The sequence below is a fragment of the Coregonus lavaretus genome (genome assembly GCF_964263955.1).
Source record: "Coregonus lavaretus genome assembly, chromosome: 10".
Classification (NCBI taxonomy): Eukaryota; Metazoa; Chordata; class Actinopteri; order Salmoniformes; family Salmonidae; genus Coregonus; species Coregonus lavaretus.
This window is the reverse complement of record NC_139997.1, coordinates 55,250,313-55,269,285: the sequence shown is the minus strand read 5'-3', so window position 1 is coordinate 55,269,285 and position 18,973 is coordinate 55,250,313. Positions and strand designations below refer to the sequence as shown.

The 18,973-nt window shown below is 44.1% G+C and overlaps 1 protein-coding gene and 1 pseudogene across 2 annotated transcripts; both read left to right on the top strand.

Moving 5' to 3' along the window:
- Nucleotides 1-8,083: 8,083 nt before the first annotated feature.
- pcyox1l (prenylcysteine oxidase 1 like) lies at nucleotides 8,084-12,764 on the top strand. Its single transcript, XM_084170979.1, has 6 exons — nucleotides 8,084-8,586; nucleotides 8,869-9,075; nucleotides 9,337-9,511; nucleotides 9,674-9,885; nucleotides 10,274-10,414; nucleotides 10,518-12,764. The coding sequence occupies exons 1-6, from the start codon at nucleotides 8,478-8,480 to the stop codon at nucleotides 11,177-11,179; spliced, it is 1,506 nt and encodes a 501-aa protein (XP_084027105.1). The 5' UTR covers nucleotides 8,084-8,477; the 3' UTR covers nucleotides 11,180-12,764.
- On the top strand, nucleotides 12,216-15,353 carry LOC311136382 (V-type proton ATPase subunit e 1-like; annotated as a pseudogene). The gene is made up of 2 exons: nucleotides 12,216-12,275; nucleotides 15,243-15,353. The product of its transcript is annotated as a V-type proton ATPase subunit e 1-like (transcript).
- The last annotated feature ends 3,620 nt before the right edge of the window (nucleotides 15,354-18,973 follow it).

Genomic DNA, 18,973 nt, shown 5'->3' with positions numbered 1-18,973 from the left:
CATAGAACAGAATGGATGGACAGAGACTTGCATGGAGACTAGCACCCCATTGGCATATAACAGAACGGATGGACAGAGACTGGCATGGAGACTAGCACCCCATTGGCATAGAACAGAACGGATGGACAGAGACTGGCATGGAGACTAGCATCCCATTGGCATAGAACAGAACGGATGGACAGAGACTGGCATGGAGACTAGCATCCCATTGGCATAGAACAGAATGGATGGACAGAGACTGGCATGGAGACTAGCATCCCATTGGCATAGAACAGAACGGATGGACAGAGACTGGCATGGAGACTAGCACCCCATTGGCATAGACCAGAACGGATGGACAGAGACTGGCATGGAGACTAGCATCCCATTGGCATAGAACAGAATGGATGGACGGTTCTTGCCCCAATCTCATTCGCATCAAGGGTGGTGTGAAATTATTAAACATGTATTTTCTCTCTTCCCTGTTCAAGTCAATATGTTTTCTATGTGTCATGGAACATGAGAATTATCATTGTTCCAGAGGAGGGATTGTTGAAAATTGGCTAATTGACTTGAGAATGTTTTAGTATGTTTATAACTATATAAGTGGATTAGCAGTAGTGACTAACGTGTTATGGGTTAGATGGAATGATTTATGTGCAAATGTTTTGGTGGCCGGAGGCAAGGTACATACGGGGCACGTGTTTGAGACAGAATGTTTGCATAAGGGTGTTAGTTGCAGAGTCTGGCAGGATCAACATCAGTGTATTCTGTAGAGTCCCAAAAACCAAGGCATTAACGTTACAGGGAATTGGGAGAGCGGAATGGAATGTGACTGGAGCGGAGATCTGTGTGGCTCATAAATTAAGGAAGGGGGTATTAGAGTCTGGGGAACGATACCACTCCTCAATGTATATTGTTACAGGGGATAGCTCGTGGGAGAGAAAGGAAAGCTAACTGTGCACAATCTAGAGACTACTATGAAGTTAAATTGAACTTCACACATACCCAGATCAGGGTGGGAGTAGCAGAGATAGTGTTGTCATTTCAGACACTATTGTCAACTTTCAGTGAGGGGTTCGTCAAAGAAGGTACAACGCTTTAAAGAATAGCCACAGATCCCTGTATACAGGAGGCCACATCACTGGAAGGGAAGTTGGAAGGGAAGTTTGCTGTAGTAGTAGCATCACATCTCCTGCAGAGTGTGATTAAGAAACATGTGACTCAGAGTTTTGTAAGGTTGGATACTCTTCCAATTCCACTAATCTCTCCCCCTTTCCTAACAGCCAGCAAACACTTGGCATATCTCCCAGAAGATTGGGGACGAGTGAAGGTAAACGGAAAGTGTCAGAAGGTGGCTGCTTATCAACCGTTGGGACCCAAAGTTTACGCTGTTACGAGGGTGTTCACAAAGGGCTGGGGTGTAGTTCGGCCTTGGGATGAGAGATGTGTACCTAACCTGAGCACAGGAAAGTATTTTCCACAGGTACCGACTGTAGCAGAACATAGGAGGTCATTGGAGATGTTGGTGGCTAGGGAACCGGGTATGAGTTGGGAGACAGGTAGAGGGTATCTGAAAGATTCAGTCCTAGATCTATCAGTGAACCATAAAGGCAATAGGAAATCAGGAGCAGGAGACAGATTCAATGCAATAGCTATTCTCACAGCAGTCACTGTAGGGACAGTAACTGAAGGAGCAGTAGTAGTGGTGAAGGATGCTATAGTAACAGCATGGAACTGGACTACGGAGCAAATGAGGAGTATTTTGAAGTATGCCTCATGGGCAGTGTTAGTGGTAGCATTGTTGGGATAAGTGGAGCGCGGTGGTGGTCGGGAGAGGTTGTGTTTTCTCTAGCAGGAGGTAAGCTTGGCTTCTTATATGATGTTGAGTAAAGCTTAAACCATGTATTTAGATTGTAGGTAGGTATTGTAGTCAGGTATTATAGGTAGTTTACTTAGGTAGTTATTGTAGGTTATTGTAGGTTATTGTAGGTAATTATTGTAGGTAAGTATTGTATTCGGCGGACCCCAGCGAAGCACGAGTGCTAGCTAACCCACTACTTGGACCAACAAAGCTAGCTAGCTAGCGGGTAGCTACTGGTAACTTTTAGCAACTGTGGTTAGTTGTTTCCAATGTTATTTCACGCTTAAGAGTACCTGTAATTGAGCCAGCTAGCTACCTACCATTCAGCTGTATTTCTAACCTCATTATCCGAGGCATTAACGTTAGGTGGTTGGTAGCTGCTGTACTTAATTACAGCTACTGATTGCAGTCTGCCACCCAGTTAGCTGGCGTTGGGTAAGTTTGGCTTTATACATAGCTTGGGCTTTGTCGAGTAAGGCTTAAACTATGTATTTAGATTGTAGTTAGGTATTATAGGTAGGCATCGTGGGCTGTATATTATTAGGTATTATAGGTAGGCATCGTGGGCTGTTGTGGGTAGTTGTTGTATGTAGTTATTGTAGGTTACTTTTGTATTCGGCGGTGCCGGGTGTAGCACGAAGCTAGCTAGCTAACTCACCTCCTGGACTAGCTGGCTAGTAGCTATTAGCAACGGTAGCAACTAAATACAATATCCTTTTAGCCAGCCACATTCGTTCGCAGCGACGCCGTTTTTCAAACAAAGTCAACACAGCAGCCATTGCTAGCTAGCCAACACTACCAGCTGGCTGTACTGTGGTAGCTAAATACAATATCTTTGTGCTAGCTAGCCAACGTTTAATCATTGCTGCGTTATGAAAGAACTAGACACGGACACGAATGATCTGTTTAGTGTGTTAACACACTATTGGTAGTTTGTTGTAACCAAGTATTGGTGCTAAACTGTGTGTTATTGGATGCTAGCATGCTAGTTAGCTATGGCGTCATAGTTAGCTAGCTGAATAAAGTAAGTTGAGTCTAGTCCTTGAAACGCTGTAGCTTACAACAATTCTAATTTCTAAAGTGGAAGTTGGGAGAGTTTTATTCGGGTGGTTCAGTGAAACAATTATAGTTTCTGAGGTGGAAGTTGGGAGAGTTATATTTTTTTGGTGAGGGAGGCCTTGCTCTCTCCTTTCCCAGATGTTTAGTTCATTTCATTCCGATCTCCTCTGCATTATTGTAGCCATCTGCTACAGCCTGTCAACTATGCCTCTGCCTATCCCTGTTCTCTCCTCTCCGCACAGGCTACACAAACGCCTCACACCGCGTGGCTGCTGCCTCTCTAACCTGGTGGTCCCTGCACGCACCACACACCTGGAGTTCCAGGTCTCAGGCAGCCTCTGGAACTGCCGTTCTGCTGCCAACAAGGCTGACTTCATCCCAGCCTATGCTACCCTCCAGTCCCTCGACTTCCTGGCGCTGACGGAAACATGGATTACCACTGAAAACACTGCTACTCCTACTGCTCTCTCCTCGTCTGACCATGTGTTCTCGCATACCCCGAAAGCATCTGGTCAGAGGGGTGGTGGCACAGGAATCCTCATCTCTCCCAAGTGGTCATTCTCAATTTTTCCCCTAACCCATCTGTCTATCTCCTCATTTGAATTCCACGCTGTCACAGTCACTAGCCCATTTAAGCTTAATATCCTTGTCATCTATCGCCCTCCAGGTTCCCTTGGAGAGTTCATCAATGAGCTTGACGCCTTGATAAGTTCCTTTCCTGAGGATGGCTCACCCTTCACAGTTTTGGGGGATTTCAACCTCCCTACGTCTACATTTGACTCATTTCTCTCTGCCTCCTTCTTTCCACTCCTCTCCTCTTTTGACCTCACCCTCTCACCGTCCCCCCCTACTCACAAGGCAGGCAATACGCTTGACTTCATCTTTACTAGATGTTGCTCTTCTACTAATCTCACTGCAACTCCCCTCCATGTCTCCGACCACTACTTTGTATCCTTTTCTCTCTCGCTCTCCTCCAACACTACTCACTCTGCCCCTACACAGATGGTAACGCGCCGCCGCAACCTTCGCTCTCTCTCTCCCACTACTCTCTCCTCTTCCATCCTATCATCTCTTCCCTCTGCTCAATCCTTCTCCCTCCAATCTCCTGATTCTGCCTCCTCAACCCTCCTCTCCTCCCTTTCTGCATCCTTTGACTCCCTGTGTCCCCTATCCTCCCGGCCGGCTCGGTCCTCCCCTCCAGCTCCGTGGCTTGACGACTCATTGCGAGCTCACAGATCAGAGCTCCGGGCAGCTGAGCGGAAATGGAAGAAAACTAAACTCCCTGCCGACCTGGCATCTTTTCACTCCCTCCTCTCTACATTTTCTTCATCTGTTTCTGCTGCTAAGGCCACTTTCTACCACTCTAAATTCCAAGCATCTGCCTCTAACCCTAGGAAGCTCTTTGCCACATTCTCCTCACTGCTGAATCCTCCCCCCCACCCCCCCCCTCCTCCCTCTCTGTGGATGACTTCGTCAACCACTTTGAAAAGAAGGTTGACGACATCCGATCCTCGTTTGTTAAGTCTAATGACACTGCTGGTCCTGCTCACACTGCCCTACCCTATGCTTTGACTTCTTTCTCCCCTCTCTCTCCAGATAAAATCTTGCGACTAGTGACTGCAGGCCGCCCAACAACCTGCCCGCTTGACCCCATCCCCTCCTCTCTTCTCCAGACCATCTCCGGTGACCTTCTCCCCTACCTCACCTCGCTGATCAACTCATCCTTGACCGCTGGCTATGTCCCTTCCGTCTTCAAGAGAGCGAGAGTTGCACCCCTTCTCAAAAAACCAACACTCGATCCCACTGATGTCAACAACTACAGACCAGTATCCCTTCTTTCTTTTCATTCCAAAACTATTGAGCGTGCCGTCTTTAGCCAACTCTCTTGCTATCTCTCTCAGAATGACCTTCTTGATCCAAACCAGTCAGGTTTCAGGACTGGTCATTCAACTGAGACTGCTCTTCTCTGTGTCACGGAGGCTCTCCGCACTGCTAAAGCTAACTCTCTCTCCTCTGCTCTTGTCCTTCTAGACCTGTCTGCTGCCTTTGATACTGTGAACCATCAGATCCTCCTCTCCACCCTCTCCGAGCTGGGCATCTCCGGCGCGGCTCACTCCTGGATTGCGTCCTACCTGACCGGTCGCTCCTACCAAGTGGCGTGGCGAGAAGCTGTCTCCGCACCACGTGCTCTCACCACTGGTGTCCCCCAGGGCTCAGTTCTAGGCCCTCTCCTTTTCTCCCTATACATCAAGTCACTTGGCTCTGTCATATCCTCACATGGCCTCTCCTATCATTGCTACGCTGACGATACACAACTAATCTTCTCCTTTCCCCCTTCTGATAACCAGGTGGCGAATCGCATCTCTGCATGTCTGGCAGACATATCAGTATGGATGACGGATCACCACCTCAAGCTGAACCCTGGCAAGACGGAGCTGCTCTTCCTCCCGGGGAAGGACTGCCCGTTCCATGATCTCGCCATCACGGTTGACAACTCCGTTGTGTCCTCCTCCCAGAGTGCGAAGAGCCTTGGCGTGACCCTGGACAACACCCTGTCGTTCTCCGCTAACATCAAGGCGGTGACCCGATCCTGCAGGTTCATGCTCTACAACATTCGGAGAGTACGATCCTGCCTTACACAGGAAGCGGCACAGGTCCTAATCCAGGCACTTGTCATCTCCCGTCTGGATTACTGCAACTCGCTGTTGGCTGGGCTCCCTGCCTGTGCCATGAAACCCCTACAACTCATCCAGAATGCCGCAGCCCGTCTGGTGTTCAACCTTCCCAAGTTCTCTCACGTCACCCCCCTCCTCCGCACACTCCACTGGCTTCCAGTTGAAGCTCGCATCCGTTACAAGACCATGGTGCTTGCCTATGGAGCAGTGAGGGGAACGGCACCTCCGTACCTTCAGGCTCTGATCAGTCCCTACACCCAAACGAGGGCATTGCGTTCATCCACCTCTGGCCTGCTGGCTCCCCTTCCTCTGCGGAAGCATAGTTCCCGCTCAGCCCAGTCAAAACTGTTCGCTGCTCTGGCACCCCAATGGTGGAACAAGCTCCCTCACGACGCCAGGACAGCGGAGTCACTCACCACCTTCCAGAGACATTTGAAACCCCACCTCTTTAAGGAATACCTGGGATAGGATAAAGTAATCCTTCTACCCCCCCCCCCCCCCCCCCAAAAAAAATAAAAATAAAAATAAAATAAAAAATTGGAAAGTGGTTATCCCACTGGCTATAGGGTGAATGCACCAATTTGTAAGTCGCTCTGGATAAGAGCGTCTGCTAAATGACGTAAATGTGCCCTTGAGCAAGGCACTTAACCCTAATTGCTCCTGTAAGTCGCTCTGGATAAGAGCGTCTGCTAAATGACTAAAATGTAAAAATGTAATCTTCTGAGGGCGTTGATGTTGAAACGTTTATACAGTGCTGATTTACCTCAGGACGTAAAGTTGATTAGGGCCACCGCACATGTATATCGGGTGGCCATGGAGAAAGGAGATGGGAAGCGAAGTGAAAAATGACATGGCTTGGGAACACCTGTGGCCTGACATGGGGAAGACTGGGTGAAAGCATGAGGAGGTTTTTTAGGTCCTTCATTTTTGTGGAACCGAGCAGAAAATTATCTTGAAGGCATAGAGTCAAGCGAGAGAGAGAGAGTGGGAATCGTCATGTTATCAAACTTCGGTTTCTCTCTGCATATATAATTATGAATAGCTTAACGCATTAATAATACTTATGTTTTGTGTATCTTTTTGCTTTTCAAGTCTTGTGCTATCACTCTCTTAGGAACCCGAAGGAGGAAATGGAGAAAGTCAAAAGCTCCAGCTGAAATTGAGGAAGTCAAAAGCTCCAGCTGAAATGTCATTATCAGTTGTACGATGAGAGAAGGATATAAGAGTGTACATAGTGGAATCATAGATCAGAGGCCATAAGTCTCTGAGGTGTAAATATACAAATCAACTGTGAATGTTAATCATGTTTTATTTTTTGTTCATTTCTAAGTCATTTCAAAGTTTGTGATGTTGAACAGTATGGAATTCCTATTCAAATAGGAGGGACTGTTGGGTTCTAGTTTGAAATACTTGCTATACTAGAAGTTAATGGGTACATGTATGAGGAATGAATATGGTGGGGTCAATGGAGGTTGGATAAGAGCCAGGGACTTGGAGAGTTACTAAGTAAGGGAAAAGGCAATCACATGGTTGCGGTCACTGATAAGGGTGGATAGCTGTGGATTAGTGAGGAATGTGGGCCGAGGTCAGGTCAGGTCACATGAAGGGAGAAGGAACTGTTTATTACCCACATCACTTAACTTCCTGCCTAGCAACAAAGATGTAGTGTTTAGAGAAAAGGAGGAGACTCTGCCTAAAGGGGGGTATAAATACTTGTGCTGGTGGAAACATGTCTTTGTCTTATGCAGCTGTGTGACCCAGTGGGTGAATAAACTTGGTTTGAGCTTTACTAGTGGTCCATGAGTTTTACTCTGTTTATTTAGAATCTAACAACCCTAACCAGTTAGGCTTCAAGACGAATGATTTATATATACACTAGATGACTAATAAGGGGTGCTATGTTGAAGCCACCGCACCTCCAGGTTGGCACGCCCCACGTTGTAAAACTATTTTGGAAGCTATAGAAATCCATTCATTAATGTCTACATTCGTTTTTGCTACATTTATTATATTACAGACATCTTAATGCATACTTTTAAATTATATTATGTGAGCTAAACATAATTTTAAAAAAATATATATAACATTTTCCTTAAAGTAAAACAATTTTAGATTACTAATGTTACTGTCCCCACTACAACTACAACACTTATTTTGTCCTTGAAACATTTAATTGAAATACTGTATAATTCCATTCTTTCCTATTGAGCTCCCGAGTGGCGCAGTGGTCTAAGGCACTGCATCTCAGTGCGATTCCAGGCTGTATCACAACCGGCCTGTGATTGGGAGTCCCATAGGGCGGTGCACAATTGGCCCAGCTTCGTCCCGGTTTGGCCCGGTGTAGGCCGTCATTGTAAATAATAATTTGTTCTTAACTGACTTGCCTAGTTAAATAAAAATAAATTGAGGACTGTGCCAATATGGCCGATCGTTGGCTTCAACGCCACTTAATGGCCAGTACATAGCATCCGCAATCCACGGTTTATATACATCACTGGTTACTAGCGCATCACAGTAAACTGAAAAGCAGATAAAGGATTTTGTCTTTCTCTCATGAAAACTGGTTCAAACACCAGCATTTGATTGATCATTTTAATTCAATGAGCACAATGGAAAACTCGGATTAGATTATACTCACAGCATTTTCCCGATCACGTGGTAATGTTGCCGGATATTGAGCCACATCTTGTCAGCGGTATAAATCATTCATAATCGTTTTTTTGTATTAATCTCCAAATTTGACATACTTTACATGTGTCGTTCTATTACGGGGAGAATCATATAGTGCCTCATTCGTTTACGATTGATAGCTAATTTCATTCGCAATTGCCATTGGCGTATTTGAGCGACAGACCACACATGCAGTGACTCGCTGGCTGTCGCATCGCAATTCTAGCATCATGCACTGGTGTCTTCCTTTCCGATTTCTTCTAACATTACTATCGTCAATCTTGGCATTAGGAGACTCAGGATTTGCACAACTTGATGGTGCTCCACCTTCAAAAATAGGTAAAGTAGCTAGCTGGCTAGCTCTATTCTGTGTAGCTAGTTGGCTATAGTTTTTGGGACGTGTGGCTTGCAATGCTGCTAACGTCGTTAGCTAGCTGGGTTTGCTAGCTAATGAGAAGTTAGCCTAGTAGCTGCCTATAGCTCTTTCAGAGGGCTATTCAGTCACAGAGAAATGGAATAACTACCAAAACTGCCATTTAAATTCCCTGGTTTGGGATGACTTGTATTTTTGACAGATCATTAAATTGTAGCCTACTGATGTGTTTCTTCTGATGTGCGCAGCCATTGTAGGCGCTGGGATTGGCGGTACGGCCACAGCACATTTTCTACGGCAGCACTTCGGGCCAGAAGTGCACATTGATGTGTTCGAGAAGGGGACAGTTGGAGGGCGCCTGGCCACAGTCACCGTCAACCATCAGGACTATGAGTCCGGGGGCTCCATTATCCATTCCCTAAACCTGCACATGCAAGACTTTGTCAAGCAACTGGGTGGGTCCATCTCTGTCCTATTCATTCATAGTACATTTTAGTACCACAGCTTTTTATCTGTCCAGTCAGATCCCTCTGAGATAGTACAAGTGAAGACCACAAAGACAAAAAGGTGTTCTGTTCATTGCCATTACATGCACATCAAAGCAGAGGAGAAACTGAGGGTTGTAGAATAATCTTCCATACCCGTAGGCTTACTGCTTTGCTGGTAACTACAGTATGCTATTCCACTCATCACACACTATTCTATTTTTCTTGCAGGACTTAAGTATCGTAAGAATGTGGCAGGGAAGACGGCTGTGTTTAACGGGGAGGAGTTCATCCTGGAGGAGACTGACTGGTACCTGCTGGATCTGTTCCGCCTGTGGTGGCGCTACGGCATCAGCTTCATCCGCCTGCAGATGTGGGTGGAGGAGATCATGGAGAAGTTCATGAGGTGAGCGGCAGCAGGGGAAGAGAGCTCAGACGAGACAGACAAGGAAAATCCTTCTCGCTGTAAATTGATTTACTATTGATTTCAGAGCACTGTCAAGCTATTCAACACACCTTACATCCCCTATACAATCTGTCCCTCTCCTTTCTGTGTCTATGTGTTAAGGATTTATAAGTACCAGGCCCATGGCTATGCCTTCAGTTCAGTGGAGGAGCTGCTGCACTCCCTGGGGGGGTCAGGGTTCCTGAATATGACCCACTGCTCTCTCTCTGAGTCTCTGCTGGAGCTGGGCGTGTCACAACGCTTCATTGACGAAGTCATCGCCCCCATCATGAGGGTCAACTACGGACAGAATATCAGCATCCCAGCTTTTGTTGGTAGGAACTAAGGCCGGGAGGATACCAGTATCACGATACTCGTTAGTATCGTGGCAAGGAAACAAAACACAAAGTGGATTGAACTTCTTTAGGAAAACAGCCCGAATGTTGGAATGTTGAAAACAAACATCCTTATGTTGTCATCCAAGCTATACCATACAATATTTTACATACAGCAGGTTTTTAAAGGACCAAAGAGTTAGGTCCGCTTTGTGTCTTCATTTTTGCCATGGAAAAAATATAACGATAATGGTATTGTCGCAGCCCTAGTAGGAACTGGAAGTACATTTGTAGTTGTGTGCCGTTCAGGTCATAACGTTCTGCCAGTCTACCACTGCAGTTGATCAGCATGATCAATCATGTTCACATGTTTTAATCTGTGTTATAGGTGCCGTGTCATTGGCAGGTGCACAGACCAACCTGTGGGCAGTGGAGGGAGGGAACAAGCTGGTTTGCTCTGGGCTGTTAAAACTGGCTAAGGCCAACCTTATCCAGGCCCAGGTCACAACCATCTCCCCCCATGCAGCTGGTAAGTGACTAAACAATTATGTTTATAACATAGTGTTAACCACAGTGGGCTGACATATCAATTTACTTGCACTAAGCCAATCATTTCTTTATGTGAATTGAAGGAGAGTCTACCCAGTACCAGCTCAACTATGCCACTCTGACTGAGAAAGGATCTGAGTTCTATGACATTGTGGTGGTGGCGACTCCCCTGCAGTCCAGTGTGGGCTCAGGTATCTCCTTCCAGGGCTTTGAGCCCCAGCTGCCTGATATTGCTGGTTCCTACCACCACACAGTGGCCTCCATCGTTCACGGCTACCTCAACTGCTCTTACTTTGGCTTCCCAGACCCCAAGCTCTTCCCCTTTGCTAGCGTTCTCACCACAGACTCACCAGGACTCTTCTTCAACAGTGCTGCTAGCATCTGTCCCGTCAACATCAGCACTGGCTTCCGCCGCAAGCAGCCTCAGGAGGCTGGTGTTTACAAGGTATTCTCCCCCCAACCCTTAGATAAGCCAGCGCTGAAGACATTGTTCAGGTCCTACTACTCTGTGCAGGTGACAGACTGGCAGGCTTACCCACATTATGGGAGCACCCAGAGCCTGCCGCCAGTTGTCCTTCATGACAGCCTGTACTACCTCAATGGCATTGAGTGGGCCGGCAGCGCCATGGAAATGAGCTCAGTGGCAGCTAAGAACATTGCTCTGCTGGCCTACCACCGCTGGAGCAGGCAGCTGGAGATGGTCGACCAGAAAGACCTGATGCACAAGATCAAGACTGAGCTGTGACACCCCAACTGCGCAGACTCAGGCTCCGTAGGCTAGCTGCAGGGATTGTTTCTATGGAACCTTGCTTATAGGTTGCCAGCAATACAATGATGTTGTAGCATGATGCCTAACCCTAAGGAGTTTTGTTTTATTAAGTTACTGCTGCTGGCTGCAATGGAAAATAAAACATGTTTTAATTTCATGCCACGTTGCATTCCATGGTTAAGGGAATTTTATATTGAGTGAAGATGGTGCATTAAGATTGTATAACAATTGTTATTAAAGTGGCTCATTCTCAGCTGTTTGACTTGATGTGCAAATAATATAGGCTTTATTCAAACTAAATGCTTACAGTCAAAAGGCTTACTACTGTATTCTGATAAACAAATACAATATGGTTCGAATTGATTTACTCAACTAAGCTACTTTTATTTCTGATCATCATGCACTGATTAAAGGCCAGTTTTAATATATTTTTTCATTTTCTTCATTAGTTCAAGTGATAACTAACTGATTGTACACGTGTTGTACCTGATAAGAAATGAAAACGGTTCTTTATCTTTTTGCTCTGTCATGTGTTATCCTTTTTAAACACTCAGTGTCATCTTTACTTCTGTTATTTCAATTCACTTTCTGATGCACGATATGGCGATTGTGTGTGTGCAATCTAGTCTTAAACTGAGTTTAAAAACTTAACTTCTCTCTGCAAAGCAGCTTCTGCTGTTGCTACAGTCATTTGCCTGTTGCATTGTTGTTACATAGTTGCGTCTCTGCTGCATAGTGACAAATTGTAACTCTAATGACAAACGTAATACTTCTAACCGCATTCTTTACACATTACTACAATGTATCAACAATAGGCTACATTACACATTGTGATTCTTGACGTAGGCACTTCATCATGTGACCTGACTTCCTGATTTGTCTGTAATTCTCACAGAGATACTGTAATTCTCGTGAAGTTAGTCTAATGCAGTTTTAAATCAACATTCTTAAATCAACAAACAAATCATAAGACGCAACATGGCTTTTCCATTCTTATGGTTGTACTGTATTTACACTGTTTTGGGAATTTGTTGAAGGGGTGGTACCATGGTTTATTCCCAAGGGACCGAGTGTCTAACCTCTAGCATGGCAGAATTACTTTTCTAGGGTGCAGGAAATGTGAAAGAGATGACAATGACAAATAATCTTGGTTAACTGTCGGATTTTATTGTATAATATCGATATTCTATCACAAAAAATTCATGACATGACCAAATGAAGTTATTGTTATTGACAACTTTTTGATGTGATTTTAATCTTTACAAAAATAACATGTTCCTTCCATTGCATTATTGTTTGAATGGCCATCTCTGCTTTTCACAGGGTCATCATTACCATGCTAGTATTGACTGCAGTTTTCTGATAAAAAATCTCTTTAGAAATTCATGGAGGTTTTGCTGTGTATCACAGGCTTCAACTTGTGTGTTTAAATATTTTAAAGACAGAGCAGTGACAGGCAAGCATACAGTGCCTTCAGAAAGTATTCATACCCCTTGACTTATTCCACATTTTGTTGTGTTACAGCCTGAATTCAAAATGGATTAAATATTTAAAAGATTCACCCCACCTACACACCCTGTACCCCAAAATGACAAAGTGAAAACATGTTTTTAGAAAGGTTTGCAAACTTATTGAAATTAAATACAGAAATATCTCATTTACAAATTGTATTCACACCTCTTTGCTATGACGCTCCAAATTGAGCTCAGGTGCATCCAATTTTCTTTGATCATCCTTGAGACGTCGCTACAACTTGATTGGAGTCCACCTGTGGCCAATTCAATTGTTTGGACATGATTTAGAAAGAAACACACCTGTCTATATAAGGTCCCACAGTTGACAGTGCATGTCAGAAAGTGTAATGTATTCATACTACAGAATAGTAGGCTGATACACAGTAGGTGGCGGCATGCACCTATAATATTTGTTTGCAGACTGCCATAATAAGAGACACATGTCAGAGCAGCAACTATGGTCAGGGAGGTGACCAAGAACCCGATGACCACTCTGACAGAATTACAGAGTTCCTTGGCTGAAATGGAGGAACCTGCCAGAAGAACAACAGTCTCTACAGCACTTCACCAATCTGGGCTTTATGGGAGAGTGGCCAGACGGAAGCCACTCCTGAGAAAAAGGCACATGACAGCATGCCTGGAGTTTGCAAAAAGGCATGTGAAAGACTCTGAGAGCATAAAGCAAAAGATTCTGTGGTCTGATTAGACAACAATTTAACTATTTGGCCTGAATGCAAAGTGCTATGTCTGGAGAAAACCAGGCACAGCTCATCACCCGTCTAACAATATCCCTACCATGAAGCAAAGTGGAGGCAGCATCATGCTACGGGGATGATTTTCAGTGGCAGGGACTGGGAGACTGGTAAGGATAGAGGGAACAATGAATGGAGCCAAATACAGGCAAATCCTAAATCCTGCTTCAGAGTGCAAACGACCTTAGACTGGAGTGGGGATTTAATGTACGTTCCAACAGGACAATGAGCCAAAGCATCACTGGAATGGCTACAGAACAAGAATGTGAAAGTCCTTGAGTGGCCCAGCCAAAGCCCAGACTTGAATCCCATTGAAAATCTGTGGAAAGACTTGAAGAATGCTGTTCACTGCCGCTTCCTATCTAACTTAACAGAGCTTGAGAAAATCTGCAAGGAAGAATGGGAGTAAATCCCAAAATCCAGATGTACATACCCAAGACGACTCAGAGCTGTAATCTCCCGCCAAAGGTGCTTCTACAAAGTATTGACTCAGGAGTGTGAATACCATTTCTGTATTTCATTTTCAATAAATTTGCTAACATTTCTAAACATGTTTTCACTTTTTCATTATGGGGTATTGTGTGTAGAGGGGGGAATCAATTTAATCAATTTTGAATTCAGGCTGTAACAACAAAATGTGGACTAAGTCAAGGGGTATGAATAGTTTCTGAAGGCGTGCAATATTGTTCCACCTGTATGCATTAGGGGGCAGTAAATACCAGATCTCATGTGTGTTCATTGGTTCACGTTTCAGGTCATTTAGCAGACGATCTTGTCCAGAGCGACTTACAGGAGCAATTGGGTTTAAGGGCCTTGCTCAAGGGCACATCAACAGATTTTTCACCTAGTCGGCTCTGGGATTTTAACAAGCAACCTTTCTGTTACTGGCCCAACACTAGTCTTCCTGCCACCCATAGCTCTGCCAAGAATGTGAAAGAAACAGAATAGTATTTTGTATATAAGTGTGTGAGAAACCAGTGTGATTCACAAGAGGATCAAACTGGGGATTTGCCCATGAGCTCAATAAGCCACATATTTGTTACAAATCCCCTGTCTTTAATTGGGGTCTGTTCAACTTGCGCAACAAGGCAGTACTTATGTGCCTGTTTGGCCTGTATTCATATTTTACAGAGATCACCACTTAAACCTTGTTGTAGCCTAATGAAACCACTCTTGCCAGTTATCAGGGTTTGATGGATAAGGTAAGGGTCTCTGTGCTTCAGAACAAATGCCAGAGAGTGGGCTTTTAGTTGCTCCCTCTCTCCCCTGGCAACTATGACAGCTGGACTGATTATAGTACAGGCAGATCAAGGAAACACAAGAAACAAACAGCAGCCAGTTCTCTTCACTTTGGATTGTCTGCATCTATTTACATAGCAACACTTTGATAAATATTGAGCTTGTGGAGCAGCCTATGTCTGTGTGTTACTGAGCCTTTGTGTTAATGAACCAGCTGACGACAGTAGCTGGCCACAACATTGAAAGCAAATGTACAAAACAAGCACAGTGCATTGTCTCCTCAATAACATTTGGGGAATTCATGAAGAAGAGAGGTTGGTTTGCTGAACAACACCCTATTTGTTCCCATTTTATTTATCACTCCACAGTACAAATTATAGCATGTTGCATCATTGGTTTTTAATCAATGGATCTAAAAAATTATCCACATTCTAGCTTTGGTCATATTAAAGATGAATTCAATGCAAAGAGAATAAGAGTGCTTGAAGCAGATCAGGAGAGTGCATTATGAATAAGATAATTGAATGGACTCAGAATGTGATCATAATCATGAATCATAATGTGTTTTTCTCATCCCTGAATCCACTGTTTGGACCTTAATTGAGTAATGACACCATTTGGTACCTGCAATTCCACTGGCCCTGACGCTGTCCTCGACTCTGCCCTCAATGACTAAGAAAGGCCTAGGAGGACCAAGAACAAAGGCATCATAAACCTGTCCATTTTGCGTTTTTGAACTTTAAGTCTGATACTTGGTTTACCTAAGATAATAAGGTAATGAATATACTGCAATAGCTTGCAAGATGGAAGTCTGCTCAGCCTGTAAGTCACTCAGTAGCATCTAGTGATGCTGTTTTGGAAGCTATATATGTGTAGGAATCTGAAAATGAGGGGGCAAGTACAGTGCCTTCGGAAAGTATTCAGACCCCTTGACTTTTTCCACATTTTGTTACGTTACAGCCTTATTCTAAAATTGATTTTAAAAAATGTTTTCATCATCAATCTACACCATATCTCCCGAGTGGCGCAGTGGTCTAAGGCACTGCATCGCAGTGCTAGCTGTGCCACTAGAGATCCTGGTTCGAATCCAGGCTCTGTCGTAGCCGGCCGCAACCGGGAGACCATTGGGGCGGCGCACAATTGGCCCAGCGTCGTCCAGGGTATGGGAGGGAATGGCCGGCAGGGATGTAGCTCAGTTGGTAGAGCATGGCGTTTGCAACGCCAGGGTTGTGGGTTCGATTCCCACGGGGGGCCAGTATGAAAAAAATATATATATAATAATGTATGCACTCACTAACTGTAAGTCGCTCTGGATAAGAGTGTCTGCTAAATGATGTAAATGTAATAATGACAAAGCAAAAACAAGTTTAGACATTTTTGCTAATTTATTACAAATACAAAACGGATATTACATTTACATAAGTATTCAGACCCTTTACTCAGTACTTGGTTGAAGCACGTTCGGCAGCAATTACAGCATCGAGTCTTCTTGGGTATGACGCTACAAGTTTGGCACACCTGTATTTGGGGAGTTTCTCCCATTCTTCGCTGCAGATCCTCTCAAGCTCTGTCAGGTTGGATGGGGAGCGTTGCTGCACAGCTATTTTCAGGTCTCTCCAGAGATGTTCGATTGGGTTAAAGTCCGGGCTCTGGCTGGGCCACTCAAGGACATTAAGAGACTTGTCCCGAAGCCACTCCTGCCTTGTCTTGGCTGTGTGCTTAGGGTCGTTGTCCTGTTGGAAGGTGAACCTTCGCCCCAGTTTGAGGACCTGAGCGCTCTGGAGCAGGTTTTCATCAAGGATCTCTGTACTTTGCTCCGTTCCTCTTTGCCTCGATCCTGACTGGTCTACCAGTCCCTGCTGCTGAAAAACCTCCCCACAGCATTATGCTGCCACCACCACGCTTCACCGTAGAGATGGTGCCAGGTTTCCTCCAGATGTGACGCTTGCCATTCAGGCCAAAGAGTTCAATCTTGGTTTCATCAGACCAGCAAATCTTGTTACTTGGTCTGAGAGTCTTTCGGTTCCTTTTGGCAAACTCCAAGCGGGCTGTCATGTGCCTTTTACTGAGGAGTGGCTTCTGTCTGGCCACTCTACCATAAAGGCCTGATTGGTGGAGTGGTCCAGAGATGGTTGTCCTTCTGGAAGGTTCTCCTATCTCCACAGAGGAACTCTGGAGCTCTGTCAGAGTGACCATCGGGTTCTTGGTCACCTCCCTGACCAAGGCCCTTCTCCCCCGATTGCTCAGTTTGGCCATGCAGACAGCTCTAGGAAGAGTCTTGGTTGTTCTAAACTTCTTCCATTTAAGAATGATGGAGGCCACTGTGTTCTTGGGGACCTTCATTGCTGCAGATATTTTTTTTTCCTGTTTTTGCTTTGTCATTATTGGATATTGTGTGTAGATCAATTTCAGAATAAGGCTGTAACGTAACCAAATGTGGAAAAAGTGAAGGGGTCTGAATACTTTCCGAAGGCACTGTAGTTGAGATACACAAAGTGTCATTCAAAGTGAAAGTGTATTCATTTTATTTCTTACTGCTGAGTAATAGTCTCTTAAATTGAGAGAGAGAGAGAGAGAGAGAGAGAGAGAGAGAGAGAGAGAGAGAGAGAGAGAGAGAGAGAGAGAGAGTGTGTGTGTGTGTGTGGCTGGCATGTGTCCCGGGAGCTCAGGAAGATCTAAGCAGGCTGTGCACTGCGGAGTCCTCCAGACTGGCCCTGAGTTCAGACCTCTTATGTAGAAACACAATGTTCCCAAGCAATTCCCGTTAAGGCAGTAGGGAAGACTGGGGTGAAATGTAAAACCTTTTACTTATTTATGAAAAGTTAGATTAAAAATATACATACAAACAACACACATGTGTCAGCTACCATTAGACACTGTAACTACGTTTCTAGGACATACTAGTTGCTTATAATTCAACCGAGAGTGGCGGCAGTGAAATGTTACTATTGTTAAATGTAACAGGCTGCAGGATTAAATGTAACACCGTCTTCAATTGTAAAAATTAGGGGTAATTAAAAAATTGTATGACTTGAAACAGATATTTGGATGAAAATACACCAAATTCACAACAACAACAAAAATATTAGATATTTTAGGCATGTCCTATTGACCTAAATGTAGCCAAAATGTAAATCTTTCACTTTAGGCCTAAAATGTATTTATGGGTACTCCTAAAACTTCTCAGCTATGTAGAGACACTAGCCAAGCATTTGCACATTGAATAACAGATTTCTAGGTGGTTTCTCATTTGAATTATTTAACTTTTACAACTGACCTGTTACAATATCCCGTTACAATATTCATTAATATGGTCAGGTGCAGCAAAGAAAGACCTAGCAAAGTTGCAGCTGGCTCAAAACAAAGCAGCACAATTGCCCTTAACTGCACACACAGAACTAACATCAACAACATGCATGATAGTCTTTCATGGTTGAGGGTTGAGGAGAAATGGACTACTTCTCTTCTAGTCTTTTTAAGAAACATTTGTGTGTTAAAAATGCCTAACCACTTGTATAATCTATTTGCATACACTTCAAACAGACATAAATACCCCAACAGACACACCACTATGGGTTTCTTCACTGTACCCAAACCAGAAACAGATGTAATGTGCCGCTCAGTTATATATAGAGCCATGTCATTGTGGAATACTCTGCCACCAGAGGTTACTCAGGCAAAAACCATGTTTAGCTTTAAAAAGCAGATTAAAAAACATATTGTATCACAGTGCCTCTCTCTCTAAAGATATAATTTAACTGTATATAAGACTATGAATATGCACATATGAATAGTGTGTAAATAGTATTCCAATATATAACTTTCCTTGTTTATAACTGTTTTGTACTTCTTTGTCATGTATTTGTATGTTTTATGTGGACCCCAGGAAGAGTAGCTGCTACATGTGCAGTAGCTAATGGGGATCCTAATAAATTAAACTAAACTAAACCCCATTTTACTTTTAGCCCTGGCCTCCCCTAATGTCCACTAATGAGTTAACCTAGTCTGTATGATTTTCCCCAAGAGGTAACAATAGTCAAAGCACAGTACATAAGAGATAGTATTATGGCAGATCTAATCAAATATTGTATTTATAGTCTTTAATTTGTAAACCTTTAGGAAACAAGACTTGGGTTTCTTGCTGAATAACTGTAACCTAGTGCTTTTGGAAAAATATAATACAAATGTCTGGATAACTGTATTAAAGCATCTGAAGCGTGTGCAATGCTATGCATGGTGTGCATGAGCCTACTGTAATGTAGGTG

Coding starts and splice junctions, on each gene's coding strand:
- pcyox1l (XM_084170979.1), top strand. CDS start 8,478: ATGCACTGGTGTCTTCCTTTCCGATTTCTTCTAACATTACTATCGTCA. Junction 8,587..8,868: donor TGCTCCACCTTCAAAAATAG/GTAAAGTAGCTA, acceptor TGATGTGCGCAG/CCATTGTAGGCGCTGGGATT. Junction 9,886..10,273: donor CAGCATCCCAGCTTTTGTTG/GTAGGAACTAAG, acceptor TCTGTGTTATAG/GTGCCGTGTCATTGGCAGGT.